Raw genomic sequence first — 25,772 nt, 5'->3', positions numbered from 1 at the left:
TGGAGTATTAACTTCATTTAGAAGAATACTTGGCTTGGAAGACCACAAAAAAAAAAAAGTTCAACAACTTTGTGCGTATATTTACTTCTGAAGAAAATAAAGTATCCTTTGATGAAAAGGAACAGGAGGTTTCCCAGCCTGCTCCCAGCTGGCTTAAAACAAAATAGTTTTACTTTTTCCACTAAGGGTGACCTCTCTGGGAATGATCCAGTTTTGTATTGTTCAGCTATTTCCTCCTTAGCAGGAATTGGTTTCTTGAGGTTTCCACCCTCTCCACAATTATTATGGTGTACTTTAGACCAGTGTTTCTCAACCCACGTCCCAGTCAGCACACAGCTGCAGGCCATGTGACATCCTCAGGGCCATACAGGTAGTATATATATTGTGTCAATATGGCCCACATAACACAGATAGAGCTGTATATGTGGCCCACAATGGTAAAGAGGTTGAGAACCACTGCTTTAGACGATAGTTCAAAAGCAGACCCAACAGTCAGTATAAAATGTAACCAACCTAGAACTTTCTTTCCTGACATTCCAATTTCAGGCCGGTAAAGGAGGGAAGGGAATATTGGGTGGAAAAATTTAAACCAAATTTACATCTCCCAGGTTTAGGATTAGATAATGGAACAGATAAGGTCTTTGTCCCAGCATAAATTGGAAAAAGGACTTTCATAAAATGAAAGACTAATTTTTGTTGATTAAAGGTTAAACTCTGGCAACGATGCAGGGAGAAGCCAAAGTCCCAGACAGCACATTCCCAAGAGAGTAGGTGATAACACCTGTGTTCTCCTGGACAATGTTTCCTTTCTTAGGGCTAGATTTTACCAGAGGTGCTGTCAGACACATTAGAGGGGTTAGGCAGCAGCCAAAGCCCTGGTCACAGGGCCGACAGGAAGGGCTGGGCAGGCCAGGCCAGGCCTGGGGTGGGGAAGTCCAGGAATGGAAGATTTGCACTGTGCAAATGCTCTGGATGTTCACCTTGCAGAACAGGGCAGCAGGAGCTCTGAGAACTACCGCAATCTTATAGCAGTCACACAGTTAAGAACATAAGAACATAAGAAAGGCCGTACCGGGTCAGACCAAAGGTCCATCTAGCCCAGTATCTGTCTACCGACAGTGGCCAATGCCAGGTGCCCCTGAGGGAGTGAACCTAACAGGCAATGATCAAGTGATCTCTCTCCTGCCATCCATCTCCATCCTCTGACGAACAGAGGCTAGGGACACCATTCTTACCCATCCTGGCTAATAGCCATTTATGGACTTAGCCACCATGAATTTATCCAGTCCGCTTTTAAACATTGTTATAGTCCTAGCCTTCACAACCTCCTCAGGTAAGGAGTTCCACAAGTTGACTGTGCGCTGCGTGAAGAAGAACTTCCTTTTATTTGTTTTAAACCTGCTGCCTATTAATTTCATTTGGTGACCCCTAGTTCTTGTATTATGGGAATAAGTAAATAACTTTTCCTTATCCACTTTCTCAACATCACTCATGATTTTATATACCTCTATCATGTCCCCCCTTAGTCTCCTCTTTTCCAAACTGAAGAGTCCTAGCCTCTTTAATCTTTCCTCATATGGGACCCTCTCTAAACCCCTAATCATTTTAGTTGCTCTTTTCTGAACCTTTTCTAGTGCTAGAATATCTTTTTTGAGGTGAGGAGACCATATCTGTACACAGTATTCGAGATGTGGGCGTACCATGGATTTATATAAGGGCAATAATATATTCTCAGTCTTATTCTCTATCCCCTTTTAATGATTCCTAACATCCTGTTTGCTTTTTGACCGCCTCTGCACACTGCGTGGACATCTTCAGAGAACTATCCACGATAACTCCAAGATCTTTTTCCTGACTCGTTGTAGCTAAATTAGCCCCCATCATGTTGTATGTATAGTTGGGGTTACTTTTTCCAATGTGCATTACTTTACATTTATCCACATTAAATTTCATTTGCCATTTTGTTGCCCAATCACTTAGTTTTGTGAGATCTTTTTGAAGTTCTTCACAATCTGCTTTGGTCTTAACTATCTTGAGTAGTTTAGTATCATCTGCAAACTTTGCCACCTCACTGTTTACCCCTTTCTCCAGATCATTTATGAATAAATTGAATAGGATTGGTCCTAGGACTGACCCTTGGGGAACACCACTAGTTACCCCTCTCCATTCTGAGAATTTACCATTAATTCCTACCCTTTGTTCCCTGTCCTTTAACCAGTTCTCAATCCATGAAAGGACCTTTCCTTTTATCCCATGACAGCTTAATTTACGTAAGAGCCTTTGATGAGGGACCTTGTCAAAGGCTTTCTGGAAATCTAAGTACACTATGTCCACCGGATCCCCCTTGTCCACATGTTTGTTGACCCCTTCAAAGAACTCAAAGATTAGTAAGACACGATTTCCCTTTACAGAAACCATGTTGACTATTGCTCAAGAGTTTATGTTTTTCTATGTGTCTGACAATTTTATTCTTTACTATTGTTTCAACTAATTTGCCCGGTACCGACGTTAGACTTACTGGTCTGTAATTGCCAGGATCACCCCTAGATCCCTTTTTAAATATTGGCGTTACATTAGCTAACTTCCAGTCATTGGGTACCGAAGCCGATTTAAAGGACAGGTTACAAACCTTGGTTAATAGTTCCGCAACTTCACATTTGAGTTCTTTCAGAACTCTCGGGTGAATGCCATCTGGTCCCGGTGACTTGTTAATGTTGAGTTTATCAATTGAGTTGAGTTGAGTTGCTTTGCTGCTGCTCCTTGGACAACGTGGGGAGTGTTCTTTCTCCCCATGCCCTCACAAACTACCTCTCTGCCAAGCTCAGCTATTCAGGTTTTGTTCAGGAGAAGATAATTTAACCCATAATAAAAAAAAAGTTGAAGTATTTTGGTTTTATTTAAAACAAGTAAAACCCATATGTTGCTATGAGGTACAACTTGAGGTATAGACTGAAATTTATCTTACCTTGCAGTATTGTGAAGTTCTTGATGAGCTGGCCATGTTTGGAATCTACCATCTTCATTTCTTCCATAATTAGTGATAAATTTGCAACTTCAATATCTAATCTTGATCTCATCACATCCTGTTGCATCCTGAGAGATGTAGAATCTAAACGAATATTGGCTAGTGTGTTGTTCATAAAAGTCAGGTCATCTGTGTGTTTACTTAAGGTGTCTGTACAAGTTGTCCTGACCTCATTGAGATTGCTAGTCAGTGTCCGCAGGTGATGCGCAGTATAGCTGATGTTGCTAATGATATTGACTATATCTGTCTCAAAGAGCTGAAAGCGCTCTTCTAGCTGGTTAAACTTGGCAGAAGTTCTGTTCTCATAACCTTTATGATGCTCCTGCAGATCCTTAAGATTTTGTTCATTGGCTTGTGCAACTGTGGTGATGTTCTCCATTTGCCCACTGAATGAGCTAAGTTGACTGTTCATGTCTTCAAGTGTATCATTATTAGCTTTGGCCAAAGCTGAGTTGTTGACTGCTAACATCTGTAAATTCTGCACTTTCTCCTTAAGCCAATCAGTGTCCTTTCGTGCTTGAAGGACAACCTGTTGCAGATTTTGAAAGTCATTCTTGATTCTTTGGATAGCCTGACTTGTATCATCCACAGACCTCTGCAAAACACTGATAAGATTTCTTTGCTGAACTTGTGTCAGATTTAAGTTGTTTAGATTCATGATGACCACATTATGAGAATGCATTTGGCTTTGCAAATTTGTTTGGATATTACTTGTGTCTTGCTGGAGATTGTTGATATAGCCAGTGTATGCTTGGAGAGTTTTATTGACGCTGATGATCATGAAAGAGTTGCTATCCAAGACACCTTTCATTTGGCTCTGCCTGTCATCTAATACCTTTCCAGAATCTTGTAGCTTCTCCAGTGTATCATTGTTTTTGGTGGTTTTCTCTGCAATCTCCTGAAGCTGCTGGCGAAGAGCCAGAATGTCAGATCTGAAGCTAGAAAGTTCTTTGTTAGTGCTCATATCTTTTTGTCCAGTTTGGTCATCTATTAAAGAGGGAAATTTTGAAAAGCATTAGCTTTGTTTGGTTTATGTTAAGCACAATATAAAAAGACCCTTTCCTGCACTGTAAATGCTGTATCTAAGAGTGGTCAGGCAATTAAAGCATTCACTCGGTGAAATATTCTATTGTCACTTTTCTAAAAACAGATGCTGTCGGGTCTAATTCTGCCCCCAGACACATGAACTTAACTGCTGTTGAAGCCAATGGAATGTGACCCTTTGTCTTGCCCAGGGAATAGAATGATGGCTCTATTGTCACTACTGTTTATATATATTCATTTAAACATAATTGTTTTACTTTCTTTTAAAAATTAACTTTTAGAGAGAGTGGTGAATAGGTGTAGTCTAGTACTGCTACTGTACTGAAGAAAAAAATTGGATGATTAAGTGGAGTTCAATAAGTTGAAGGGGTAAAAATAAGTAAGTAGCTGATGGTCCTTTCTGGCGTAAGGCAGAGCAGGCTCAATCCCAGGCCTGCAGAGCTGCCAGGTAGTGGGCACCCCCCTGTTGCTACCTAGCAGCAGCTATAACTAGCTTATGTTCCACCACCCATGACCTGCTGTGGGTTACAGACCAAGGATCCTGGATCCTTCCAGCTCAAGTGCCACTTCTTGCTTGTTACGCATATCCCAAATTCCTCACAGTGCTGCTCACTAATCATGCCTGCCTCCAGCTATGCCCTAGGGCAGTGTTTCCCAAACTTGGGACACCGTTTGTTTAGGGAAAGCCCCTGGCGGGCCGGGCCAGTTTGTTTACCTGCCGCGTCCGCAGGTTCGGCCGATCGTGGCTCCCACTGGTCATGGTTCACTGCTCCAGGCCAATGGGAACTGCTGTAAGCGGCACGGGCCGAGGTTTGGGAAAAACTGCCCTAGGGTTACCACCTTTGAAATACCACCTCCCTAAAAAGAAAGAAAATCCATCCCCCAACAAGGCAAGCCTGCCCAAGTCCAAGCCCCCCAACCACAAGGAAACTCCTCAACCCCTTCTCTCTCCCCCTCCCCCACCACTTCAACAGCCTTTTATAGTATCTAGAGAGATAACACATATAGATAAGATTGTTAACATCATTTTCTTACTTAAACTATGAAAGTGGGAACACTGCAAGCATCTTTAGCTGGACACAAAAACTTTTAACATTAGATTAACATTTTAACATTAGATCCCAGTGTATTGTGAGGATATTGAAAATCTTTAGACCCACGTAAAATAAAAACAAAAACAAACAAAACAAAACAAATAAAAACAAACCCCGGCAGATAAAATTATTTTTCTGGCAACTGGCAAATCCAATAAAAAACCAGCCAGGCTGGTCAAATACTGGCCAGGCGGTAATCCTTCTATGCCCCCATACACCCCTACAATCCTATGACCTGTCCCACTGTGATGGGGTGTTTTTACACCACAGAAGGCCTGAGTAAGTAAAAAGGACCAGTTAACCCTGTGATGGCTGCACCAGGAGGAGAGTCAGGACTGATAAGATCTAATTGATAAATCCCAGCTGGGCAGGGGCATGCTGAGGTGGTATAAAACTAGGAAGTGGCAAGGAAGAAGGGGGTCGCAGGAAGCAATACTGTAGTCACTTCCTCTAGAGGAGGTGTGTTGGTAAGAGACCAGGAGGCGGTCTAAGGGGAGAGTAAACCCTAGGATTCTGCCTCAGACTACAGACTTTGGCAAGAGCCTGGAAACAGGGAGCCCAGGAAGCGCCAGTGGTTACCCAGAGGGGGGCAGAGCTAGAGAAGAAAGGTAGGAAGGAGCCCAGTGTTGTATCAAACAGGCAAGGTACTAACAAGCTTCAACAGGACTTTATTTTTACAGTGGAAACCCCTTTAGCAAGCTGCTGCTGCATACTCTGTAACTCTCACTCAGCCTCCTCAACTCCTCTCCTCTCCTTCCTGTTTCCTGTCCTTTTAAACTCCCAAGAGCCAGTGCTCCCAGTTCTAATAATTACAAGCAACATCTAAACACCACAAGTAGGCAAATAGCAACAGGGTCAGGGATGGCTTAGGCTGTGGTTACTAGACATAGAGTTCTTGGGCTGAAATCTGGAGTAGAGGGTTGGCCTGGGTTCCCCTACCAGCCCCTGGGAAAGAGGGAGCAATTAGGTCCAGCAGGAGAGAGACTGGATGAGCAACAAAATAAGTCAGGTTGAGAGCTAAGCCCCAGCTGTAGCCACAAGGAGGTGCCACAGTGGTGAGTAGTAAACCATCTGACCCTCACATTTTCCCCGTGCGAGCCCCACCATGACCCTGCTCCCCCCAACTCCCCTCCTAGAGCCCCCTTGCTAATATGCCCCACAGATATTGCCCCCATGTTTTAAATGTTTAAACTTTTAAAACTTTTTAAATGGGAGTTGACTTAAATAGGAATTGATAGGGCTAATCACCCCTTAGATCTGGCCCATATGATACATACTACAGAGTGCAAACAATGCTTAGAAATTAATTTGATCACAACAGTTCCAGACTACGATTAACTTAAATCACAGAACAACAGAAGGCTGTATGGGCTTTTAACTGTAACATTCCCGTCCTATGAATGCAAACACAGGACATTGACTGACTTTATTAACATACAGTTTATGGACATCTTTTATTGAGAAGCCAGAGTTTTTTTATGACTGAACTGCAAAGTAAAGAGCTTTCCTAGCAGCAAGGACCTCACTTAACTTACTGTAAATATCTATAAAACCTTTCCAGATCCATGGGTCCTACACATGCCTCTGGCAACATGTGGTGTACCTCATCCAGTGCACTAAATGCTCCAATAACTACGTAGGTGAAACCAGACAATCACTACAGTCTCAAATGAACTCACACAGGACAATGATAAAGGACAAAAACACCACATCAGCTGTGGATGAACACTTTTCATAAAACAATTACTTTATATCGGTCCTCAGTCCTCATCCTCAGAGGAAACACTTTCAAAAGATGAGCCTGGAAGCGTACATTCATAGCTTTGCTAGACACTAAAAAGCATGGTTTTAATAAAGACACAGGTTTTATATCTTATTACAACAATCTGTAACCCACTAATCTCCCATTTTTGTCTTATGACTATAGGGGTATTTATGGGCTACGTCACTTTGAATGGTCCCTTAGTTTAGCATAAGTAGACATATTGTATCTGTTCAACCTGGTATTTAGCTGTGACAATCTGAGTACCTTTCCCAGACGTGAAGAGCTCTGTGTTGCTCAAAAGCTTCTCTCTCGCTCACCAAGAGAAGTTGGCCCATTAAAAGATATTACCTCACCCACTTTGTCTCCCTATAAAACTAACAACCTATTTCAAGCAGTAAATATATATATGAAGAAAATATATCACTTATATCTTCTTTTCTTCAAAGTTGGGAGTGTGATATCATGCGGGAGATCTACATTCATAACTGCATGACATGCACTTCCCATGAGGACTGACAGTGCTCAGAGGGGTTTGAAAAATTGTGTGTGTGGGGGTCTCATCACCCCTCCCCCATCTGCCTGTCTCTCTGCTCAGCAACTAACCCTGTCCCCTCAGCCTGAAATCGATCTGTCTCTGTGGTCCCCACATCAGCTCTGCCCCGCTACGGCTTTCCCCTCGTCCCCCATCAGTTCTGAATCCCCTGTAGCTCCTGGGGTTCGTCACCCCACACTTCCAGGCCTGAAGGGGGCTGCAGTAGAGAGCCCGTTCCCGGGCTGGTTTTGCAGGGAGAAAAGCAGAGGAGCCATCCTGTTGCTCACAGAAGGGGAAGGGGGAAGAGGAAACAGAGCTACTCTGAGCTGCTTGACTCTTTCTGCTCTTTCCCCTCCCCCAGTCCTCCTGGGAGAATGATGTTGGATTGCTAAGGGAGTAGGGGAGAGCTCTCCCTGCTTCCAGCAGCCAGTCAGGGGTCTGTCTCTCCCCACTCCAGGCAGTATTAAAACTGTGCCCTTCAGCGACCTGGCTTGCTTTTTAGAAGTCTTATTTCCTGGGTCTGTGACCTGTTTCCACCCAGCACACTTTAAGCACTATTGACTGATGAAGTTCATCTCCTACAAGTTATATTTTTGCCTCTGAGAGAGGGTTAAACATACGTTATTGTTTGAACATCTCTTGGCATGGACTCCAGATTTGGAACTTATCTGCTAAACAACATCAGCTCAAAGATTACTGGGTGGGTGAAACTTTTGTTCTTAAGAGTCTCTTCTTTTGTCCATCAGTGTTTGCATCACTTTACAGCTCTGATTCAGAAAATCATTCCTATTCAGGACAGCTTGTAAGTACATCCTGAAGTCCCTTGGATTTCAATGTGGTTTCAGTGGGAATTCAGGATGTGATTAAGAGCTGTCCTGAATCTGGAACTAAAACTTAAAGATTGAATGGATATGCAGGTACCTTGGCCACCTGTTCAGACAGACCTATGGAGATCAGATCAACTCTTCTCCACTGATATATCTCCCACAATAATACCACACAAGGACATGCAGATAGGATGCCTTATCTGGCTTTCGGTTATGTGGAGATTACCTAATTTCTTCAGGCCACTCTCCACTTCTGAGAGTTTCTCAGTGTATCTTCTGTGGGATGTCTCCATGCCACCTGTAACGTTGTCCATTTTTTCTACAACTGGAAAATTGAGAACAGTGTTAACAGGCATGTGTAATTTTTGTAGGTATCATTGTGAGAAGTTCCAACTATGAGATATGGTGTAAGTAATAAGATTTTTAAAACAAGTTATATAGAAGAACAGTAAACAAGAGTGTAGTAAATAATGAAAAATACAAAATATTTGGGGTCAAGCATAGAAAATACTTAAAAACAAACAAACAATTACCTTGCTTTCCACTTAACTCCAGAGTTAAAGTACTCTGCATAACATCAGAACAATGTGTTCTCTTCTGCTCATAGGACTGTGCACTCTGCTAAGAAGTTAACCACTATGCTTCAACCAAATATTTCTTTTGATAATAAACAAATTCATCTCATGAATGAAGATTCTTCTGAGTCTTCCTCTTAAATATTATAAAAAATTAATTGATTGAACTACTAAAGGTGCCTCATTGTCTAATGAAAGTATCCTGTATGCTTGAGGCTTGTTACCTTGCTAGCAACAGACTTCCTCTCACTCTCCTGTGGGCCACTTCCATTTAGATGGACCAAATAATTTTCTGATCCTTTTAATCATTATGAACTGCATCCTAACTACTAAGTGTGGAGGCTATAGAACATATATAAAGTGCTGTTCTTAAATAATGTCTTCTGAAAAATGACGGAGCTTTGAAACCTCTTGCTAACAACATAAGGACATGTAATTAAACAACGTTTTTTAAATAATTCTGATTTGCAAGGGTTTAAACTATGGTCATTCAGCCCAGCCTGGACATATGGCTGTTCCTGATTTGCTCTTAGCTTGGGGAGGTTTGAATTGTTTTCCTGGCAGTTATGCATTCTGTTGCTTTTCATGGCAACAGTATCGGTATGGAAGAAGGAGAGAGCCAGAAATGAAGTGTTCCAGAAGGCTCAAAGTGCTAAATATGTATTTATAAATTGTTACAAGCAAAGGAGGAAATTGAATGCTTCAGATGCTAGATTCTGCCTTGATAGGGTTGCCAACTTTCTAACTGCACAAAACTTAACACTCAGGCCCCACCCCTTCTCCAAGGCCCTGCCCCCACTCATTCCATCCCCCCTCAGTCTGTCACTCTCTCCCCCCCACTCTCACTCACTTTCACTGGGCTGGGGCAGGGGATTGGGGTGCAGGAGAGGGTGAGGGCTCCGGCTAGGGGTGCTGGCTCTAGGATGGGGCCAGAAATGAGGGGTTCAGGGCGTGGGAGGTGGCTCTGGGTTGGGGCAGGGGGTTAGGGTGTGGGAGGGGGTGAGGGCTCAGGCTGGGAATGCGGGCTCTTAGGTGGGGCCAGGGATAAGGGGTTTGGGGTGTGGGAGGGGGCTATGGGCTGGGGCAGGGAGATGAGATGCAGGAGGTGGTATGGGGTGTGGGCTCTGGGAGGGAGTTAGGGTGCAGGAGGGGGTTCTCACCTGGGGCAGGAATTTGGGGTGCAGGAGGGGGATTTGGGGTTTGGCTCCAGCCAGGCAGCACTTACCTCAGGTGGCTCCCGGAAGCGGATGGCATGTCCAGTTCCTATGCGGAGTGGTCAGGGGCTCTGCGCACTGCCCACGCCCGCAGGCACTGTCCCTGGAGCTCCCATTGGCCCCAGTTCCTGGCCAATGGGAGCTGCAGAGCTGACGCTCGGAGCGGGGACACTGCGTGGATCCCCCTGTGGCTAATCTTGTGCCTAGGATCCGGGCATGCCAGCCACTTCCGGGAGCGGTGCAGAGCGGCAGAGAGACTGCCCTAGCTCTGCTGCACTGCTGACCGGACTTGAGGCAGCTCAGTCAGCGATGCTGACCAGAGCTGCCAGGGTCCCTTTTCAACCAGGCATTCCAGTTGAAAACCAGATGCCTGGCAACCCTATGGCTTAATCTTCAAGTCCATGTCCATTTTCAGCTTGTTGTCTGTGTATTCAAATCACAGACAAGGCCAGAAGGTTCTGTCCTATACCCAGCTTATTTGCCTCTGGGCAGGGAGGATCTGCACCACCCCACGAGGGGTTCCAGAAGACATTGTGCTGCATTGTGTCACTCCTCCAGCCCCCAAGCATGCAGAAGAAGAGGTGCTGCACCACGCCTTTGGATGAGCCAGTGTGGAGGTAGGGGACAAAGCCATAGCCCTGCTTCCTCCCTTGGCCTTCCCACCCTCTTTGGGGTGATCTGTAACCTGGCAGGAACTACAAAAGAGCAGTCCCTATGTTCCCCCAAGCACAAGTTGCAGGGACCCTTGTACTGGGAGCAGCGGTGGCTCCAGGCACTAGCACTCCAAGCACGTGCCTGGGGTGGTAAGCTGCGGGGGGGTGCCCTGCCGGTCCCTGCGAGGGCGGCAGTCAGGCTGTCTTCGGCTTGCCTGCGGGAGGTCCGCTGGTCCCACATGCCTGCCATGCTTGGGGTGGCAAAAAAGCTAGACACCCCTGACTGGGAGTGTAACTTCATGAGCCCTCCTCCTACTCTGCATTTATGCAAAGGTCATACACAACCTGGCACTTTATTTTGTGGCAGCCAAGGGGTCCTTGTCCCTTTGTTAATCTTCCATTTTATTGTTTTGAAGATACATACATGTATATAGGAGGATTTTCATGGGTCCATGCTGCTTCAAAAACATAAACCGAACAGACAGCTAGGGCTACATTCATCCCTGGGCTAACTACACTGAAGTCAGGGATTACTTTAGTGTGGTGAAGGCCTTAATGGGCATTATCACATCAGTTATGGTTCTTGTTAATCCCTGATGAAAGCAATAACTTATTTTTTCTATATGCCAGTGGTTCTCAAACTTTAGTAACCCAAGGACCCCCATTTTGAGTTAAAATTTTGCCATGGACTGCTAAGTCTCCTGCTCAGCCCCAGGCACCGCCCCCGCTCAACACCTTCCTCCAAGGTCCCACTCCCACCCCACCTCTTCCTGCCTCTGCTCCACCCCGCCCCTCTTCTTCCCCATCTCTTTCCACCCCCTCTTGCAAGTGAGCACGTTCCCCCTCCTCCTCCCTCCCAGCGGGCAGGAGGCGCTGGGAGGGAGGGGGAGGAGTTGATCAGCGGGGCCCGCGGACCCCCTGGAGTACCCTCGCAGCCCCCCAGCTGTCCACAGACCCGAGTTTGAGAAATGCTGTGTTATGCAATACTGATGTATTTGGGGAATGAACATATATTAGTGTTAATGTAAGTACTTTTTTTATTTTTAGGGATCCCATCAAGTCAATGTAGACTTCAAATAAACAATAAAAATGTTTCCATGATTCTTAAAAAAAAATTATAAATGTTGTTTATGTGGATTATTGCATTCTCCTGAAGTGTTTTAACAGAAAGGCTACCACACTGGTATACATGTGTGCTGGGAAGTGACACTGGCAATAAAGAACTGTCTATTCTATTTTCATTATCTAAACTCAATAACACAGAGAAAGAAAAAGCACTTTTTTTAATAAGTGTTCTCTATGTGGAACTCCCACTAAAATCTGTGGAAGAGCTATGTCTGGAGCATTTACAGGTTTAGACCCCAAAAGCATAAATGGTGAAAAATAAATGATTTACTATTCTTTCAGCTACAATAATATATATTGTATTAATAATAATATGTATATTGTATGTTATTAATAACCCCAGGTGAGGGATTTCAGTTGAGTTAAACAGATAGAAAACAGATGTAATGTGGTGGTGAATTAGGCCCTTGATATGTAAAGACAGACAGTAGGTGAAATTTTTACCTTCTCTCTAGCCTGTTTGCACCAGATAAAATGGTAGAAGCAGCATAATAGAGCTCTAAAAGTCTCCATTCTGGCTGAGGAAAAATTCCCCCGGTGCAAACACTGTGGAAGACAGCTGCAAGGCTGTCTTTCTAAGCCCCCCTTGTAAGCCCTGGCATCCAAGGCAGGAAGGACATGTCAAGGCCAGATGCATAGCACACAGTGCTGTGGAGACAGTGGCCAGTATTGAGGCCTGGAGGCCAGCCCCGAGGGCTATCTAAATTACCCAGGAGCAGGATGAAGAGGTGGTTTAAAGCCACTGATGCTAACAGACCAGGTGACAGCTCATGCCAAGGCCCTCTAGGCTTCACTGAACACTGACAACTGCATAGCTGGAAACCAGTCTGGCTCACCTGTGTGTTAGCATTGTTAAAATAGATCTTATGTTTATAAGACTGTGTTTTAGTGTTTGGATTTTATGAAATGTTTGTGAGTTGCTGCATGCATTAATCTCACTTAGAATGGCTGTATCCCATGTTATGAGGTAATATTGAAGTGTTTGCTATGAAACTGGAAACCCCCACAGTCAGGAGAGAAGCATGAACAAGTGTGAAATACTAGTTTACCACAAGAGGTGTCAGCTCCTGCCAACAATAGAAGGCCCATAGACATCAGATGAACCATTTGGAACATCAGAGGACAAAAGACTCTGTTGATTGCTCCCCCCACACCCGTAAAGAGGGGACATGTACAAATCTTTGTCCCATCACTGTTTGAACTCTGGGGAAGGGAATAAAAATCCCTGAGCAGAAGGATCTGTATCACTATGCTGCCTGGAATTTGGAGAGGCAGTATTTCTATGCATAAGCAAGGGATCCCCAAGCTGCTTAGCTAGGGTTAGCCCTAAAGGACACACAGAGCTTGCACATCACAGCAGCTTCTTTTCCGTTTTGAAACCCATGACTGTAACTCATGTGTGTATATATGTTTACCTGCTTTAACTTTGTAAATAACCGATTTCTTTTTCCTAGTTAATACATCTTTAGTTAGTGTACCATAGGATTGGCTACAAGCACTGCCTTTGACCGATCTAAGATATGATTGAGTTGGGGTAAGTGACTGGTTCCTTGGGACTGGAAGTAACCTGAATATAATTGTGATTTTTGGTGTAAGGGACTATCTATCACAAAGGCAGGCTTGCCGGAGTTGCAAGATAGACTTGAGTTCCCAGAGGGACTATATGTGTCTCCATGTCAAGGCTGTTATAGTGCTTGAGGAGTTCACACTTGATACTTGGTTGATGAAATCTAATTGTAGGACACAGCCAATCCAGGGTTTGTGCCCTGGTTTGTAATAGTCTGCTCTGAGGCTGGCACTCACATTCATGAGTTACTCCAGATAACCTGACTGTCACCATAGCCCCCTTCCCCTTCTTAGAGGCACAGGCACAGAATTTCACCCAGGGTATATTTAATATTGTTGCTGAAAAATACTGGAGCATATTTGGGATGTTGAAGTAGTTTAGGCTCAAACTTTGGTACATGTTATAATCCATTGTGGCCTCAAGGAATTGGTGGAAGTCAAATCTGCAGAGACCTTTAAAACTAGGCTGGGTGCAGCAGAGCGAGGAGACTGTGGGGCAGCTGGTTATAGCTCCAGCAGGCAGATTCTAGGTCTGGTTTTTATGCCAGCCTGGTGTAAAATAGAGAGACGTGGAATCTGCTTTAATCTTTGCAGACTGACTGGCCCCTTGAGCAGGGGTGGCTCTAGACATTTCGCCGCCACAAGCAGGGCTTCACGCTGCGGGGGGCGCTCTGCCGGTCACCGGGAGGGTGGCAAGTGGCTCCGGTGGACCTCCCGCAGGCGTCCCGCGGCTCTGGTGTACCTCCCGCAGGCATGCCTGCGGAGGGTCCGCTGGTCCCCCGGCTCCACCGAAGCCGCGCTGGACCAGCAGACCCTCTGCAGGCATGTCTGCGGGAGGTCCACCGGAGCCGCTTGCCACCCTCCCGGCGACCGGCAGAGCGCCCCCCGCGGCATGCCGCCCCAAGCACGCACTTGGCGTGCTGGGGTCTGGAGCCGCCCCTGCCCTTGAGGTGCTGTCGGCTAACCAGGGAATGGCCAAGTGCAGAATGTTCCAGCCATGCCCCTTCCTTACCCTGATATGATCCTTACACTAGTGGTGGCAGTAGGGTGTGACATGAGCTAAACCATGCTGGTTATATACTTGCTAGGAACCAGCTGGTTTTGGAGAAGCTAAAGTTTTTGGATTTGTAACTTTCATCAGAAAACAGTTATCGACCTTTGTGAAATTTGACTGGCTAGCACATTAGGTGTAAATTTAAAAAATGATTCTAATAACGGACAAACTGGAGACCTGCCCATAATTTATATTTTTTTGCCAAAATAAATAATTTCCTGAAGGGGTATAACAAGAGGCCTTATAGAAACTAGATGCAACCAGCCAAGATGGCAGTGTCTGAGCTAGGTCCTTAAGCCTTTGAAAGATGTTCATCATCATTAAAGGATTTGTATCCTCAGTGGTCCAGTTCCTAGAAAATGCACGAGTCTAAAGCCTATGTGTGTGTGTAACTGGAGATAAGTTTTAAGTAGCAGCCCTGGATCAGATGGGCTAGATCAGAGAGAGCTCTGGACACGGAGAGAAATTTTGCTGTACACTGCAGCATGATGCTCAGAGGACCACTAAAGAGGGCAGTAAGCTGTTAGCTATTTACTTCATTAACTGAGACTACTTCATCTAGTTTAGCTGATGAAAAGTGCAAACCCAGCTATGTTATACAAACCACTTATTTTGTTTTCTGTCTTTAATAAACTTTGTTTTTGTTAAGATCACTGCTGTATGGGCAATTTTACACAGACATCCCTTGAGATGCAAACCTTGCAACCAATTGCTGAAGGGTAGAGAGTGTCTGGATCCTACTTCGCGCTCTCAGTCTCAGATAAGAAGCATGGACAAGTGTCCCATCCCAGTGAGTTGGGTTACAGAAGGACTAAGCAATAGATGAGAGTTGTCGTCTGTATTAGTCACAAACCTAAAGATATAAGCTGCAATATAAAGGTCTACTACGAACTGAAAATAACCAGAAATTCAAATTTCAGGCTGATATTCAAAGAATGTTTACTCCCTCCCCCCCCCCCCCCCGCTCCCCTCTTTTGCCATGGAGTGAGCAAGAGTATAATCATTAACTTTAAATAGATTAGTTTTACATTGACTGGTGCCAGAGGAATCTTAACTACATACTTTTGTATTTAGTTTCCTTAAGAAAACATCTGGAAAACCAAGAACACTATTTTATTAATGTTTTTAACAGAAAGAATTAAGTTTCATTCCAAAGGGAAAGGAATAGTAAACTCATCTTGCAATCCCTTTCAGACCTTGATATTTAATTCATGTTTTGGTTTCAGCTTTCTATGGTTTGTTACAGAGATTTTACAACTAATTTGGAGATTTATTCTGTTTATTTTGTATCCCATAGAGTTATTTTTCTTGCCAACCAAATTTAATCCATTAATTAGTAGTTCTTGACTTTTTTTTAAATATAGAATAGCTAAGTACCATGTAGGAAACTAAAAGTTTTAAAAGCAGCTTTGGGTATTATAAATATAAACCAGTGTATTAAAAACAATTCTAATGGAACATAGCTAACAGATTGGAAGAATTCCTGATGCTAGCAAAATTCTGTCTTTCATTGTAGTATTACCATACAAAGGAGAAGCTGAACTCTGAGGTAGAGGGGACTGTTGTAAAAATGTATTTCACTTTTATTTTGTGTCCAAGATTTAAGGCCTAACTCCTTAGAAACAAACAAAAGTATCATAACAGCTCATTTGGGAATCAAAAATCATATTTTTTCTCATAAACTGGTATTTCTTCTGATTCACAGTGATCGGTAAGGTCTATGTAAAAAGCCAGCTGACTAGTGCACAGGATTCAAGTGTGAGGACAAAAGGACAAATTCATCCCCAGTGTAAGTCCATTCACTTCAGTGGAATTACTCAAGAGATAAATTTGACTCAAGAAGTCAGTGTCTTCTGAAATGCAGTGGAACAGACAGAACTGTAAGAAACATGCTCTGATATTCAACCTTCACAATGAAAATAAATATGGGTGACAGGAGGGATGCGGAGAGTAGAGAAACAGGAAGTTGAGGAGAGTGCTGGACTGAGAATGGATTCTGGGCCAATGCTATGCTTACCTCCCCTGAAATTGGATTTGGTGGGCCCCCAAGTATGACGACTGAATGAGATGTACATCTTCACACAACCTCCGGTTTTTTTCCTTGCGACAATGGGCTAAGAAATTCCTCTCAGTGATGCCAATGAAAAATCCCAGTGAGTATTACTGAGATGGAAAGACGACAAAATGGTTGTAGTCATCCATGGAAGTACATAATGGAATGTAGTGAGGAAGTAGAAAGAGAGAGGAAGGCCTTGAGCAGAGTAAGAAAGCCAGAACTGGAGGCATGTGGAGAGAGAAGCCTGAAAGTGTAGGGTAAGGAAGAGTGAGAAACATTTAGGTAATGGTCTCCTTGTTTGCTTATTCCCATTCAGAGGTTTCATGAAGAAACAAAGAAATTGCCATAGCAGGTCAGTTCAGATGCCTTATAGTGACAGACACAAGGAGCTCTATCTATTTAGCTTAACAAAGTCAAGGCTAAGGGGTGACTTGATCACAGTTTATAAGTCTCTATGTGGGAAACAAATATTTGATAATGAGTTTTTCAGTCTAGCAGACAAAGGTATAACAAGATCTGATGGCTGGAAGTTGAAGCTAGACATATTCAGGCTAGAAATAAGATCTATAATATAAAACCAAGGACAATGAACCATTGGAACAACTTCCCAAGTGGTGGATTGGATGTTTTTAAAAAGAGATGCTGTAGTTCAAAAGGAAACATTTTGGCGGAGTTCTATGGCCTGAGTTATACAGGAGGTCAGACTGGATGATCACAATGGTCTCTTCTGGCCTTGGAATCCATGAATTAAAGGTCCAGCTGGTATGCTATCTCTGACAGTAAGCAGCAGCAGATTCTTCAAATGAGTATGTAAGACCCTGGAAAAGACAGTTATGCAATAGCATGCCTAATATGGAAGCTTCTTCTGAACCTCAGGCACTTAGTGGCTGGCTTAACATGGAGGACTGATATCCCATATAAGAGCCAGATCCTCAGCTACTGTAAATTGATCTATGCCAACTTAACCTACTAAGGGTCTGGCTCTGTTTTTATCCAGCTAATGTAACTGGGAACACCCAACTGACCTTTCGTTTATATTCATAGTTCAATACACCAACATTGTGTCTTCTCTTATGAAATCTTCTCTCTAACCCATCCTGATCATTTTAATTTTTCCCATACAAAAGTCCTTCCAAGCCTCTAAACTGTGTTTGCTGCCTTTCTCTGTCCCTTTCCTATTTCTACTATTTCCTTTTTGAGGTGATGTGAACAAAGCACAGAATCAAAGGAGGGGGACTCAGTGTAATAGTTTCAGCATTATTTTTCCCTTTTCTTAATACAGCCAAGCTTTTAACTGGCTTTCTTCCCTAACCAATACTGCACAGTGAGCAGATGTTTGCATTGATCTGTCAAGAGTGATGCCTATATTATTTGGTGGTGATAGCTGAATTGAATAACAATATGTATGTGAAGATCAAATTGTTCTTTCCAATGTGCATTACTTTGTACTCGTATATAATTTTCTCAGGCAAAACATTGCTTAGCATTGTTTGATTCTTTGGAATTTCCTCAGTCTTCAAAATATTTTTAGAGTCATCTTAAAAACTAATGAATAAGCAATTCATCAGTTTTGGCACCACCCCGTTTACCCCCTCTTCCAGATCATTAAGAACAATATTCATTATATTTTTAGCACCTCAGATAAAAAGTATTAATACATTAAGTGACACCATTCCTGGCCCCTCCTTTACACAAGATGAACTCTAGGGGTGGATCCTGGTACGTGTGTGGAGCCTTACTGAAGTTCTTGGCTCTCCAAATTAATATGCTTCCATATTGAAAACTGGTAACTTAATATATATATATTTTAAATCTCCACAAATGTCTAATCTAATGTGAAAGCTTGATAGATGTTTGAAAAAGAAACTTCAGAGTTTGTCTAATGTAGACTATACCAAACATACAATGAATCATGTTAACAGAAGTTTAATTCTGCAATAATCTCATAACTGAAAATAAAATAAATTCATTCTCCTCTCAATCTCTTTCTAATACTTGGAGCTCTTGCTTGGATTCCTGTTTGAAAGTGAAATGCTGTGACAGATATGGTACATACCTTTGTATCCCAGAATGGCTACAGTTATTGTTAGCAAGGCACACAAAATATATAGTAATATGATGGAGAACTTCAGTGCCCAGTTATTTTTACATTTGGTACATTGAGTCCCCTCCTGAATACCTGCAAAAGAAGATGGGACTTTAAAATGGTGTTAAAGAGTAAATCTCAGCTTTTATTATGGTTTCTTTGTCTAAACCACATACACAGATAATAATTGTACATATACTTGTCTACAGTGCAAATGATGGCTAACATTCCATGGACTCCAGGCTCACTATAGCCATACTTTAGTGATATGTTCCTTTTAAGGTTTCAGATGAGTAATAACTGGATTCAATTTAACTGGAAAACCAGATGTGGCTTTATTTGGAAAACCCCCCTACTATTATCATGAGTCTGATAATGACACTAGGTTGCAATTAAGCCAAAAATTTATGGTAATATTCTCTGTCTAGATCCTGATGGTAATAATTCAGTTTTAGCATTCAACTTCCCTGTGCTGTTAGCAGTGGGACACACACACACACACACACACACACACACACACACACACACACACACACACACACACACACACACACACACACACACACAACCTGAAATTAAGTACTACTCTGAATGTCTGAAAGGAAACTTTTGCCCTATTTTGCAACCTTTATATTGACACATGGACTTAGAAGGAAAATATTAGCACTTCATTTTATTTGCACTGTGTAAAATAAGGCTCATGGGATTTAGGGCTTGTCTATATAGGGAAATTTAGCAACGTAGTTAGACTGGTATATCTCCCTGTGTGGATACCAGCAGGAGTTATATCAGTATAATTATGCTACTTGTACCATTTCCCCACATAAGTGAGTTCTAAAAAAAAAAAAGAGAGAGAATAGGAAAAGGAACTCCAGTTGTGAGAGAAAATGAACCTTTAATATTTGGTATTTGGCTTTTTACAGAAGATATTGATGTCGGCCTGTGGTGGGACTCTTCTGTCAATGATCACAGGTTATAGCACATACATAAGCATTGCAAGCTTTCATTAGATTATCAAGAAATGCTGGGGAAACAGGGACATATAAAAAACATTAGAATATGAAGACCATGTTGGAATGAATGGACCAGATTGAGCCCTCACTAGGCAAGGATGACTATAGCTCCCAGCATCTATTAAAAATGAACTTCCTTGACCTTTTACCCTATTTGTTTGCTACTAATGGAGTCACCAAGGAGAGAGCTTTAGTAGGTTGTGTGTACCAAATTACTGATCTAATGAAAACTTGCTCAGCAATTTTTTATGAGAAAATTATGTTTCCCATGGGGATCAACCAACCAGCTGATTTTACTTTTCTCCAACTTGTGATCTTCTGCACAGTGCAATTCTTCAGGGAAATGCACAGGCAGCTTCAGCTGTGTTTATTGAGGACTCTTGACAGAAATAGCAAGTTAAGTCAACTCTTGTGATCTCAAGGAGTAACAAGTTCTAGTGGTTTTCTTAAACCTGAAGTGCTTTAAAAAGGGATTTTCATACTGAGGCAAATTCAAGAAGCGAGATTTATACATAAAGTAAGTTTATTTGATGAGTTATTTTCTCAGTCCCCTTTGCTAGTGTTATTTCATATATCTGGCTTGGATAAGACTGAAATGAACACCTCACAGGCCAGCTCCTTCTTATACATTACAATTGTGTGGTGAAGTCACACCATAATCTTATGGTTGTGACATCACATTTTGTTACAATGGGATGGATGTGACGTCATGAATTCAAAATTATGAAGTCACTGTAGGACATAGAGGAGAAGCGCAGTTGGGAAAGAGCAATTCCTTTTTCAAATAGAGATACAAACCTCTCAGTAAATTGATAAATGTCGCAAAAAACAGTGGGAAAACAAGTTAATACATTTATGTTCTAAATCTAGGTTTGTTAGCATAAGCCATGTGGCCAGAAACTCCAGAGGGGAAAGGGCTCTCTGCTCCCTCTATTGGTGGAAAGAGAAAAGTCCTGATAAAGAGAGCTTTATTTGCATAGGCTATCTACCCACAATCCTGCTAGTGACACTGGGAGTCACCATAACTAGACATGAACTTGGATTTTGGGGGCAGTGGGCTCCCAAAGCAGCTTGGAGAGGGGAAGGGGATTTTATCTTGTGACAAAGCCTGTTTGTACAGAGTCTTGAAGTATTTGTGAGAGGGAGGAGTTCTGCCTGTTAATGGTCTGAAGAGAGGGAACACAGTTTTCTGGGAGGGGGCTTGGGCCAGCTTACTTATTTGTCAAGATCACCACCAAATACATTAAACACAGATCTTCTTGCTGTCATTAACGGCTTGGAGGGAGGGTTACTTTAGGTGCAGTGGAGTGTATGGTGCTTTTCAGACAAGTTTGAAAAGAAAGTCCTTCCTCTGAGAGGTTTATAATTTAGGACCTAATTTTGTAAGTTTCTGTATGCTCTAATTATCCATGGAAATTAATGGGAGTCCAGGGCACTCAGCACATCACAGGATTGGCCTCTACTTTATACAGGTAACCGAAAGCTTGATCCTCTCTCATTAACTTTAACTAAATGAGATAATGAGAGCAAGATCAAGCCATAATAGGAAAGGGCAACAGAGGTACAACACAGAGAAGGAGGCAGAAAAAAAATGCATATTTGATATCACCTGTACGTTGGAAATTTGTATTAAAGTCCCACATTAAGGTTACTCATTTTCAACTTAGGATCTGTTTGCTGACACTGTACTTAATTTGATTCCCTGTGCAATGTAACAGGCTGCAACTCTCACTGATGTCCCTGAATTTAATACCATTCATCATCTAGCACCATATATGTACTAATATTTCGCAAGCCACCTGCTTCCTTCTCTTGTTTTTTTCTCCCCATGTATGGTCCAGTTAAACAATACTTGTGCTTTATGGATCTTTCAGTTTCAGAGTATTTCAAACGGACAGAAAAATAGCACCTGAACATGAGACAGACTCATTTTTTTAACAATCCACTGTCAGTATTGAGATAACACAAACACTACAGCAGCCACAAAGGTTTACATGATTTACTTAAGCAATCTGGGTTTAAATTCTGAGTCATATTTTGTGTGTGCGTGAGAGTGTGTGTGAGAGAGAGCTAATCCCATTCTTGTCAATTCAAAATTAATTATATTGTAATCTAATCTGCCCCAAAATCTAACCTGCATAAGAGCTGGAGCAGAGAATCAGGGAGTTGTAAGGGGGTCCCTTCTTCCCCAGCCCCCCCACTTTGGAGCAGAGCACTGCAGAGAATCTGGCCCAGAGAGCTATATCAATTTAACCTCTTCTGGGCTGTTATTTGTCTTATGTCAGGAATACATGGATATTCATTTTGTTCCTGATAGTGGCTGGCCTTCTGATTAACTAATTAAATGGAGAGGACTACTAAAGATGATGAAAACCTGGATCTGTCTCAAATGAGAGAATAGGTATTGAACTATTTCCAGTATCTCTGCTGGAGCTTGAACAGTTTAGGTTCGCTTTGCTTAAGGTCCATCCAAAGTTGGTTGATCTGGTACATAAGAGGCACTTGGTATGCATTGTGAATGTGGTCTCATTAAGGTTGCCTTGTGGTTTGTTAAAGTATTTTCCTTCATAAAGGAAACAGCCATATTAGTCTGTCAGACTAACAAGAGACAACATGGGGAAGGATTTAGAGTGAGTGTAGGGTATATGTAAAAAACTGCAGCTTGGCATAAAGTAGGTACCCTCTCTCAACCTTTATCATGGGAGCACAGAGTCATGGCTTGAAGTCCATATTCGATCTTTAGCCAGGCAAAACTTCCACTTGAGTTAATGGCATTTTGGCTATTTAGAGCCTGAGTATAAAGACTACGAGATTTGGCTTATAGTGAATCAGTGTTATCTGGCTAGGTTTGTAATATCTCATTTGGAGATCTTTAAATTAACTCAGTGGAACCAGTGTAGGACATTTTCCTACAAAGGGAACATATGTAAATCACACAGAACTGGGCTTAGCTTGAATCAGATCTTTGTTGTTCCCAACACAACATACTCCACTATGCATTCTCTACACATGGTTTTAATGCTGATCTGCTCCCAGACATTTGTCACTAGCTTTGCATACCAAAAAGTCAGGGTCACTTCCGGATGATGAGCATTGCTCACTGCTGACTTTATCAACATTTAATAAATATCAGATGTGACATGCTGTGCCTTGTTTCACTTGACACACTTTTCTTTTTCTTTTTCCTGACTTATTTTAATACAAGCTTTGTTTTTTCTATCTCACTGTTGGGAAGACATCTGGCCAAACAGACAGCAAGTCAGTACAAAGGGATCCTGCTGGCTCACATGTTTTGGGGACCTCCATCTCTGTGAACCAAGATCGTCACAATAAACGTGTGAGAGAGACATCCCCCTGTTACCAGCCTTTGTAGTATTTGTTTTTATAACATTACATTCTAGTGACTGGAAACTTTGTTTTCCTGCAGGGGGTATCCATCTGCAGACTCTTTTTGTGCTACAGATAAGGCAGGTGTTTTTTTTTTAATTACAGAAGGCTAAACGCATATTCCCTTTGTGAGTACGCAGATACCTTATCAAAAGCTAGATGCCTCAAAGATATTCTGTTTTAAGGACCATAATTTTGAATGTTTGAGTACAACATGTATACTGTACAGATTTGCCTGCCAAATACTTCTTTTGAAATATTTCCCATTGAGCTCTCTTCTTGGCTCTTGCTTCAGGAACTTAGGTGGCCTCATAAAATCTGTGCTACAATGTAGAGTTGTGATGAAGACACAAGGTTCCCTACATAACCATGACAAAAAAGCATTGGTAAGATAACTGAAATATTGGAAGAATGTAGTTCAGGAAGCCAAAGTCAATGCACTATTTAGAAAAATTCCTTTCCAGTGTGATGCAATATTGATACTGCATCTCTTGTAGCGTGCAAGGAAGGCTTCAAGTGTAGTTTACAGGCACCTTTACAGAACATTATCTAGAATCATGGATAACTAGAGTCATGCACCTAAATCCATATTTAATCTACTTTTAAAGAGGCTCAGTATAAGCAATTCCCATAGAATAAACTCAGAGAAGCAGATTTTTAAATATATTTAGTTGCCAAAAGAGGCAGATAGGCACCTAGTGGGATTGTCAAAAGCACCTAAATGTTTAATTTCCTAATGCCAAGGGGAGTTAGATGTCTCAGTGCTTTTGAAAACCCCACAAGGCATCTATCTGCACATTTATACATCTACAATAAATACATTTAAAAATCTGATCCTAAGTAACTAAAATCAGGGATGCACGTTTGAAAATTTTAGCTGGTGTACTTGACAAGTAAAATCATGATGCTTTAGCGTTAAAGACTGATAAATCTTGATAAATACCTTTAAGCATTAGGAAGGCGGTCTAATATCAACAGGGCATAAAGAGGCAATTTTCAGACTTTGGGTCTTATATTTAGGCATCCAGATATGCATTTGGGTGTTTGTATTGACATCCCAGATACTTTGTTTGTATTGACATCCCAGATACTTATCCCCTAAAATAAGTATCTGACTGCCTGAGTGACAATTTGAGCACTGAAGGGGAAAGATTAGGTGCTCAGACATGAAAACTGGGCTCAAAATATTTAATATTTGGATCTGCTGGAGTATTAAGGGAACAAAGGGCATATTGCATTCATATGTTCTATGCTCAGGCTACCAATATTAACCTTCAGTAAAGTTTGGAGATTGTAGAATCCAGCCAAACACAAAGTTTTAGCTGAGATTTATAACTTTTCCCTTCATGTGGTTTTACAGGTTATTAACCTACTGCTTCATGGTATGAATCCATATAATCCCAAGTGAATAGTTAGGTTATAAATAGCAAAACTGATGATTCAGATAAATTCTGATAGTTAACATATTTTAGAGAGCAAAATGTCTGTAAAAAACATTTAAATCACTGATTTTCTAAAGTTTACAAATTACAAAAATAGACTGATTTTTGTTGATTTTTTCAGGAACAGCCGGTCTTTGTTATTTTAGAGGTTGATTCTGCATCATAAAGGCTACAGTGGGCATGGAGGGTACTCAGCAATCCCAGGATCAGGCGCTTAGACTATGGTTATTAAGTACTGTAATTTAGGGCCAGATTCTGCCACCCTTACTCAAGCTGAGTAGTACCTTACTCCACAGTTCTTCCCTTTGATTCCATAGGGCTCCTCAGAGAGTAAGGTACTGCTCAGAGAGAATAAGGTTGGCAAAATCTGGTTGGCCCTTAGTTTATATATTAAAACACACAAAACATATTGTTAAAAGAACACATGGTTGCAAAGTCAAACACTCAAAAGTTAGGTAATGCCAGAATTAAAGTTGCCTGTACAATGCATTCCCAGCCTCCTCACCCAGCCAATCCCAGCTTCCATTCTCACCCCTCGCTCCTGGTCCTGATCTCCTTGCCTGCTGGTCCCAGTCTCTTTGCCCAGCCAGTGCCAGTCTCTCTCCCTGCACCTGCCTCTGATGCTGGTCTCACAAGACTCCTTCTCCCAGTCTATTTTTTTCACTCCCCACCAGGGGCGGCTCCAGGCCCCAGCACGCCAAGCGCATGCTTGGGGCATCATGCCGTGGGGGGGCGCTCTGCCGGTCGCCGGGAGGGCGGCAGGCAGGCAGCCTTCAGTGGCATGCCTGCAGAGGGTCCGCCGGTCCCGCGGCTCTGGTGGACCTCCGGCAGGCGTGCCTGTGGAGGGTCCGCTGGTCCCGCGGCTTCGGTGGACCTCCCGCAGGCGTGCCGACAGAGCCCCCCGCAGCATGACGCCGTGCTTGGGGCGGCGAAATGTCTAGAGCCGCCCCTGCTCCCCACTGGTCTGGCCTTTGTTCCCTCTGCATTTGAATCAGATTCCTGCTCCATGCTGCCTAGGTGTCAGCAAGGAGGTCACTGAGAGCACAGGTGAGATGGACTCCCTGCTCTCAGTTCCTGTGCCCAGCCACACATCAGCCCAGAACAGCTGGGAGCAGCTGTTACAAGGAAAGTCCAGCTTCACACCTCTACCTCTGGGCTGGGGCATGCTCAGTTGCTGTGTGAGGATGATACATACAGAGTCTGGTCAGAACTAGGAGCTGTGAGAGTCCTGAGCATGCTCAGTGAGGACAATCTTTGGATATTTTAGCTGCTAAAATAGAAGTCTCTACTGAGCATGTTCAAACTCTGATTTTT

The 25,772-nt window shown here is 42.7% G+C and overlaps 1 protein-coding gene across 1 annotated transcript in view; it reads right to left on the bottom strand.

Moving 5' to 3' along the window:
• Positions 1 to 25,772, bottom strand: part of COLEC12 (collectin subfamily member 12) — a 142,387-nt gene that overhangs the window by 13,150 nt on the left and 103,465 nt on the right. Inside the window, exons 3-5 of the mRNA XM_039527330.1 lie at positions 18,587 to 18,709; positions 8,514 to 8,612; positions 2,966 to 4,012 (exon numbers count right to left, since the gene is read on the bottom strand). Coding sequence (XP_039383264.1) covers positions 2,966 to 4,012; positions 8,514 to 8,612; positions 18,587 to 18,709 — 1,269 coding nt within the window. The remainder of the gene's footprint in view (positions 1 to 2,965; positions 4,013 to 8,513; positions 8,613 to 18,586; positions 18,710 to 25,772) is intronic.

Source organism: Mauremys reevesii, linkage group 2 (genome assembly GCF_016161935.1).
Source record: "Mauremys reevesii isolate NIE-2019 linkage group 2, ASM1616193v1, whole genome shotgun sequence".
NCBI classification, from domain to species: Eukaryota; Metazoa; Chordata; order Testudines; family Geoemydidae; genus Mauremys; species Mauremys reevesii.
Note: the sequence above shows the minus strand (reverse complement) of the source record. Positions and strands in the feature narration are given on the sequence as shown.